The sequence below is a fragment of the Centroberyx gerrardi genome, chromosome 7, assembly GCF_048128805.1.
Source record: "Centroberyx gerrardi isolate f3 chromosome 7, fCenGer3.hap1.cur.20231027, whole genome shotgun sequence".
NCBI lineage: Eukaryota > Metazoa > Chordata > Actinopteri > Beryciformes > Berycidae > Centroberyx > Centroberyx gerrardi.
Genome location: NC_136003.1, coordinates 21,495,694 through 21,503,416, shown reverse-complemented (window position 1 = coordinate 21,503,416; position 7,723 = coordinate 21,495,694). Strand labels below are relative to the sequence as shown.

Genomic DNA, 7,723 nt, shown 5'->3' with positions numbered 1-7,723 from the left:
TAACTCTTCTTGCAATTTATACTTTATATTAACTATGGTAACAGAAGAAATAAAATCAGCCTCTACCTACAGTTACATTGTAGAATAGGTGGGACTTAGCTGCTGCATCTTCCCACCATGAACATAAACACACGTAGGCTACAAATAAACCTTTTAAGAAACACAACTAAAGTAATCTTATGATAAGTATTAGGAGTCCCTCTGTGAATATTATAGGGATTTTGTAGTTAGACCATATGAGATGAATGAAAATACCATGAAGTACGAAAAGTCACTATAAACTTACTGAGGAACAAAGATAAAAGCCCCTATAGAAAAATTATAGGACCATTACAGTGATTTTTCGTAAGGGTCACGCGCATCTCACAGACAACGCACTGCCCCTCTCTGTCACACATGCGCACGCACACGCACACACGCATGTACGCACACATTTTTTTTCCTGGAATTAACTTAATTTTCAGGGCAGGCGGAACTTATCAGGTTTAAAATCTTGCCGGCAATGGGTGTTTGCGAGATGCCACGTCTTTTTTCGGTTACTGATTTTATAGGACATGTGACTGAATTAGAAGCTCACATGGCTGCTGTGGCTGCATGATCCGCTTTAGTTTTTTAAAGTCCGGTGATCGGTAGCTCCCTCGGCAGCGACCATCCGGAGCAGAGGACCGCTGAAAAACACAGCGCCTACCCGGACAAATCATGGCGAACAGCGGGCAGAAAGTTGTGCTGATCACCGGCTGCTCCTCCGGCATCGGGTTACGAATCGCCGTCACGCTGGCCAAAGATGAAAAGAAGCGTTACCATGGTAAATGCGCTTTCTTTTACATTGTTTCTTTGATCGGACCTATTAGCAGCAAGCCTATTCTAGTCTGTGGTTCGCTTTAAAACCTAATCCGTGTTGATTTTCTCTGCAAAGCTCCACTGTTGCACCAAACTCACTTTACGCGCAAAGTCTGCGGAGTTTGGTGCGCAAGTCTGCCTCACCGCAAATATGTGTTTTAGTCTACCGTCCATTGAAGTAGCAAGCCCTAGAGATATCGGATCCATATCCTTTTGTGAGGACTGGGAATCAGTCTCCCCCTTGGTTCAACTATTATCATCTGAAAGCGCAGTTTCCAGGGTAGGGCTCTGCAAGGATGCCGCTTGCCAGGCGGGATCATAAAAGGAGGCTTGCCAGTTCTCTTTCAAGTGACTTCTCCAGCACAAAGCCCCCTTTTATCGCCCTGAATTGTAGACCGCCTGCTCCGGTTTAGTGCCGTGTCTAATGTGCCTATAGTTCCCTCACTGGAGCGAGTGTTGAAAGGGGGACAAAGTTTGAGACCTGTACAAGCGAGGGTTCACTCTAAAGCAAGGGCCTTGTTTGAAGTCTTCATCGGTGTTCAGCGGAGTTAGGGTCTCCCAGTCTGACATTGTGGGTTTACGTCTCCTCCCCAACTTCCCAGCCGTCATTAATGTCACTCTAGGGTCTGGGGTTCCCAAACTTTTAGTCATGGACTCCCAAATAGATCCGCATTAGACCAAGCCTCACTCCCCCTACCCACCCCACCCCGTTGAGGTTGTCCCAAAGACCCCCATTTGAGAATACTTGGGTGTTAGGTATGACTTAGTACAGAATTACATAATTGTCTACACAAGTGAGGTGATATAATGGTGAGAAGGAGGTAAGTGAGGACAGTGAAACCAGCCATCTTGCATTTTCCTATTAGGCTAATTTCTAGCGAGTGAAATAATAGTGAAATTTAATTATTCCTCATGTTTCTGGGGACCTCTTGAACCCTCTCAAGGACCCCTGGTGGTCCCCTATCCCCACTTTGGGAGCCACTGTGCAAGGGTTGCGTTTAATTTGTCTCTTTCTTTGGGGGCCACGGCGGTCTGGGGGGATTCATTACCGTGAAATAGTTGAGCGAAACAAAAACGATTAACTGTTCCCTTAACACTGGTTTGAGTTGAATAATTTTGGCGGAATGAACTGTGACCTGCTTCCAAGAAAGACCAACTCAAAGCAACGTAGAGGATCTGCTCTATTCCAGAGGCCTTCAGGAAATCCAACAGAGATTAAACATTGCATTGTGCAGAGAGTAATAATTAGTAGCAGGAACATGCACCAAATTCAGAGAAGTCCAAAAAATCCCTGTGTGTGCAATGCAGTGTGGTTCATTCAAGAATGTTTAAGCTGCCCAAGAATAATTCCTGCAGGAGCCAGAAGAACAATGGACCTCTTGTTCACTTCTCCCCCAATACGTAAATCTCCTTGTTGCTTCACGGACACCCAGTTCTCTAATCATTAAGTCCTCATTAATGCACAGTGCGTATTTGACTCGTCTGCACCGGCTTGCTAAGACAAGTTGCATGACACGTTCACAGCAGCACTCTCAAAGCAGAGGCTCACCTTTTATCACTACACAACATACACAGCAAACCCCACAGCACAGCACTCGCTCTCATTTAATGTTGCTTATTTCTAACACAGATTTTCTAACGCACTTCTACTGGGGTTTAAGTTCACATCTAAGTGTCTGTGTTTTGTGTCCTATTTACAGATAAGATATTGACTTCATCTGTCAGGGACAACAGGTTGTTAATGTGTGTTGACTGTAAATGTGTGATTAAGTTGTTGTTTACACCCACCGATTGCCATTGTGCAATAGCACTCTCTCTCTCTGTCCTCTGCTAGATAACATCAGTCAGCAAAGTGAGCAGGACTCCCTACGTGGAGAGAGCATGAAAGCCAAGTCAACAACGTGCTGATTACCATTGTTGCTGGAGATGATAGATCCCTGTACTGTATGTAGGTTAATGTTGCCCAGCGTGCAAAGTTCAAAGGAAATCAATTCTGTGCTCTGTAAACTGACAGGCATGGTAATTTTACAGGAACTCTGACCTGCAAGTCTGATTCTGTCACCACCCCGTGTGTGTGCGTGTTTGTGTGTGTGTGTGTGAGAGAGGAAGAGAAAGTGTGACTTTTGCACATTTTCCTCATTCATCAGTGAGACAGTGGGTCAAAACTACACACAGAAAAAGCAGGGTTCTTCAGCGGTTCTTTAGTGGTTCTCTGTATAACCATAACGACTGAAAGAACCCTCTGTTGTAAAAAAAAAAATAATAAAGGACCCAGTGTGGTTCGTAAAAAGTTCTTTGAATACTGCGGGTTTGGAGCGTTTCTTGCATTCTTAAACAGTTCTCAACAGCCCAAAAAAAGATTCTGTTATGGTACAACTCTAAAGAACCATTTTCTGGTACTGTGTAGAACCCTTTTTTGCTAGGAGTGCAGCTGCATCGTACATGTCAAGTCAGATGTGTGTCAGAACCTCAGTGTGTCTTTTTTTTGCCTCTCTCTGTTTCTACCAGTCATCGCCACCATGCGGGACCTGAAGAAGAAGGACAAGCTGGTGGAGGCAGCGGGGGACACGTACGGGAAGACCCTGATGCTGCTCCCGCTGGACGTGTGCAGTGACGAGTCGGTCAAGCAGTGCATCAACAATGTTAAGGACCGCCACATTGATATCCTGAGTGAGTGGGCTGGAAGAGACAGCTGAAACTATAAGCCTGCTGCAGCTCCGTCTGCCCGTGACCCCTTCCCTAGCCTTGAGCTAGATAGCCTCTTTGACCTATCCAGTGTGTGTGTGTGTGTGTGTGTGTGTGTGTGTGTGTGTGTGTGTGTGTGTGTGTGTGTGTGTGTGTGTGTGTGTTTGCATGCCAGTGTCTTGTAAATGTTTGGACTGTGTGTATGTATGCGTGGCGGTAAGAGGGTGGAAAGAGAGTGTCTGTTTTTTGCTATATGACCTATTCTTAAAGGGGCAGTAAAGTAATCTATGATATTTATCGACCTCTATCGGCTATCAGAAGGAACTGTATCAATGTTGATAGAGCTTATCTCCTCTTACACACGTCTCTGGTACAGCCCCCGTCGCCTTGAGTAACGGCCTGTAACTGACAAACAGTAAGTCACATTTAATTAGAGGGGAGATCCAACAGAAATGTAGGAAACATATATCACAATGCAAAGTACTGTTATAGTAATACTGATTTATAATTTGTTTTTTTGGCTTGAGAACGAGGCTTTTTAGCCTTCGTAGCAAAAATGTCTTGAGATGCCGGAAATTTTAGTGGTTGAAAACGGCAGTAGGTGTTGGAGGAGATTGGGAGAGTCTTGAAATCCCGGTGGGCAGTTACGGGCCGGAAAGTGAGTTGTGAACGCCAGAAATCTCAGCACCTTGGTAAAGTAATCGTTGAGTAATTGGTATTGATCAACAACCCTATCAAAGCCATTTTATGGTCATTTTGTACTATGGGGCAATCAAAGTTTTACGTATTGCCCCTTTAATAACACATGAATAGGCTCTTATGTTTAAACCTTAAATCTGGATAAAGATTCTATTTATAGACCTTCTACACCCCCGCTCACCCACCCCCATCCCCCACCCCCACCCCCATTACCCCCACTCCAACCTTACATCCCCCTTCACCTAATTACTCAAGACCCAGCAGCCCTTTGCCATGGATTGGAGGCAGTTCACACCTCTCTGTCTCAGTCACACACTGACATCTGGTGGCAGCATCAAGTAATGCCGTCTGTAATCTATCAGTGTGGGTCTTTTCATGTAGAAAAGCCGAACGCGCTTTGGGAAATTCAGTCCACAAAGTCTTAACCATTCAATAATAAGGAAATGTGCGGCATCTCTGTCTGTGTGTGTCTTGTCAGTCAACAACGCGGGCGTGGGCTTGCTTGGACCAGTGGAGAGCATCAGCATAGAGGAGATGAAGAGAGTGTTCGAGACCAACTTCTTCGGTGTGGTTCGCATGATCAAGGAGGTGATGCCGGACATGAAGAAGAGGCGATCAGGACACATCGTGGTCATGAGCAGTGTCATGGGCCTACAGGGTAAGATAAAGGCTAAATAAATAAAATAAATGGTGCTGGTGTGACACAATGTACAGATAGGACTGGTGGGTGAGTGTGTGTGTGTGTGTGTGTGTAGGGAGCGCTAAAGTAATTGTTGATACCAAGGATAATCTGCAATGCAGTTACTTTTAGGATGTGTGAAATTAATCAAGTCAGAAATCAGGAGTGGTAAAAATGCTAACGAGCAGTTTTTGGTTAAATTACATATCAGAATGTTTTTTCAGCACTATGTGACAGACCAAAGCTGAAAATCACTTTATCACTATATTTAGAGAGGTATCAGTCTCTGCCATACTGTGCAAGTAAAGGTCTGCTGACCTGACCTGGGTCAAATAGCAGGCAGTTGCAAAGAATTCTTAGTGTTTGTTTTAACTTGCTTGAAGTACCGGATGGGTGGGGTTTACTAGAACAATTTAAAGAGTATCTGATAAGCTGTCAATCACAGAAAGGTAAACTAAATTAACTTTCAAATACTTCCTGGAGCTTGTATTGTCCTGTGTGATAAATTCCATCCATCTGACACCTTAGTAGGCTGATTCAGGCAGCTAAAATAAACATTGTAAATAATATTTGACCCATGTTTGCTGCTGACTGGCGTTTGATAACATAATGCAGCCATGTTTTCCTTGTCTCCCTGTTTCTCTTCCTGGTTTAGGAGTGGTGTTTAATGATGTCTACACTGCCTCTAAGTTTGCCATGGAAGGATTCTGCGAGAGCATGGCCGTGCAACTGATGAAGTTCAATATCCGGTATGCTCTCCTTCCTCTTTTATTTTCTTACCTTCACATCTTTCTTTACTTCTTTCCTCAGTTAATCGTCACCCTCACAGCCCTTACCACTTACCTCACTCCCCTCAGGTTGTCCATGATTGAGCCTGGCCCGGTGCACACGGAGTTTGAGACAAAGATGATGGAGGATGTGGCTAAGATGGAGTATCCAGGTGTAGATGCCGACACCATTCGTTATTTTAAAGACGTTTACCTGCCATCCTCCATAGACATATTTGAAGCCATGGGCCAGACGCCAGAAGATATAGCCAAGGTGAGGGAGCATGATCCCAACGGACATTTTACCATATCCATTTCAGGACACAGTGATGAATCAACATTTTGTCTGATAATTTTCCACATTTGTAATAGTAAAGACATCAAAACTATGAAATAACACAAATGCAGTGCAATTATGCAGTGACCAAAAAAGTGTTTGTCTAAGAAACAAATGTCAAGCATTTAAGCATAAGCCTTTAGATCAAAATGGCTTTAAGATAATGAAAAACATAGTACATTCAATCAGGTGTGTCCAAACTTTTGACTGGTAGTGTACATAGTGACGAAACCAACATTATCAAAACTGTCTTACATTAATAACCTTTTTCTCCTCGTCCCTCCAGTGCACTAAGAAGGTGATCGAGTCCAGTAGCCCTCGCTTCAGGAACCTGACCAACAGCCTGTACACACCCATCGTGGCCTTGAAGTACGCAGACGAGACGGGCGGCCTGTCGGTCAACACCTTCTACAACCTGCTCTTCAATTTCGGCCCGCTCATGCACATCACCATGAGCATCCTCAAGTGCCTGACATGCAGCTGCCTGCGCAGACGCACCATCTCACCCAACTGAAGGGGGGGAGGGGGTTGGCGTGTCCAGTCCCCCTCCACCCCACCCCTCCCCCCTCCTGCCTAGCTGTGTGCTGATCCCCCAAACCCCCACTTCTGTCCCGGGGGTTGTGGGCTAACCAGGTAGACTAGAACCGGTAACCCTGGAGAGAGGAGGGGCCTCTTAGTTCAGAGACACTACCATGATAAGCTTTGCCAGACAACACGCACAATTGCACACGTTTGTCAGAGACATGTGGTACGCAGGATGACCTCATGCACACACAAGCAAACACACACATACACACACACACACGCACAGAAACACACATACACACAAAAATACATGAAACACATACACCTTATATTATTTTGCATAAATATTTTAAAAAGAAGGCCATGCCTCAGTCATTCCTATATGGGTGGAACTGAACAAATATACTGTGAGTGGCTAAATGTCTCTTTGTCTTTAGAGAGAGCGTACACACAGAGGACGGGTTATGAGTCCCATGGACAGACAACAAAGCACAAAAACAAACAAACTCAGTTACAAAGAGTAACAGAATAGAATCATAGAGAAATAATAATGCTATAGCTCATATTCAACTAAAGACTCAGGCTCACAGGCATTATAACATGTATGACAAATGAGTCAAAAAGAATATATCTGCCTTTATTGTGTTGTTCCCTTGATTTCATGTTTGTCTTAATTTAGTGTTGTTCTCATGGTCATAACTGCTGTTGAATCATATTTCTGAATCTTTTGATAAACTGAATGTGTTTGGTTTTTAAAATTTGTGAAGGGGTAGGTCAGATATTTCATTTTAATGTAACAACTTGATTTAGAAATAAACAGCATCCTGATTTCATCTGAGAGATATTTATTGTTTTCTTAAGAGATCACTAACAAAAGGCGAGGTTTTTGGACTAGTACAAGCTCATGCATGCTACAATCTCTGCAAGGTTTTCTCTGTCTGTCTGCGAGACTCCTTGGGCCCCAGAAGGGGGCAGTAGTTCACTGTTTCTTCCCCAGGAGCCAACCTGTGGACTCCAGAAGACCATGAGCTACAAGTGTAAAGGAATTTGTCCTCTGTGACATGAGAAAGAAGAGTGCAATAGAAGTCTTAAAGTCTTTAGATTACGAGTTTCGCTTCACATTTCTGCTGTTCATTTTGATTTTTTTTTTTTTTCATGATCTAAAAATGTGTGTCTATTCTGTTGTAGTAA

General features: G+C 43.9%; 1 protein-coding gene across 1 annotated transcript; it reads left to right on the top strand.

Annotated features, from left to right (window-relative positions):
- Positions 1-582: 582 nt before the first annotated feature.
- rdh8a (retinol dehydrogenase 8a) lies at positions 583-7,296 on the top strand. Its single transcript, XM_071916908.2, has 6 exons — positions 583-805; positions 3,349-3,510; positions 4,703-4,882; positions 5,559-5,652; positions 5,761-5,944; positions 6,294-7,296. The coding sequence occupies exons 1-6, from the start codon at positions 700-702 to the stop codon at positions 6,519-6,521; spliced, it is 954 nt and encodes a 317-aa protein (XP_071773009.1). The 5' UTR covers positions 583-699; the 3' UTR covers positions 6,522-7,296.
- Positions 7,297-7,723: the final 427 nt, after the last annotated feature.

What these genes read in the sequence shown, in the direction of transcription:
- rdh8a (XM_071916908.2), top strand. Translation starts at nt 700, where the DNA reads ATGGCGAACAGCGGGCAGAAAGTTGTGCTGATCACCGGCTGCTCCTCC. An exon ending in TGAAAAGAAGCGTTACCATG is followed by an intron (nt 806 to 3,348) that starts GTAAATGCGCTT and finishes TGTTTCTACCAG; the next exon opens with TCATCGCCACCATGCGGGAC. An exon ending in CCGCCACATTGATATCCTGA is followed by an intron (nt 3,511 to 4,702) that starts GTGAGTGGGCTG and finishes GTGTCTTGTCAG; the next exon opens with TCAACAACGCGGGCGTGGGC.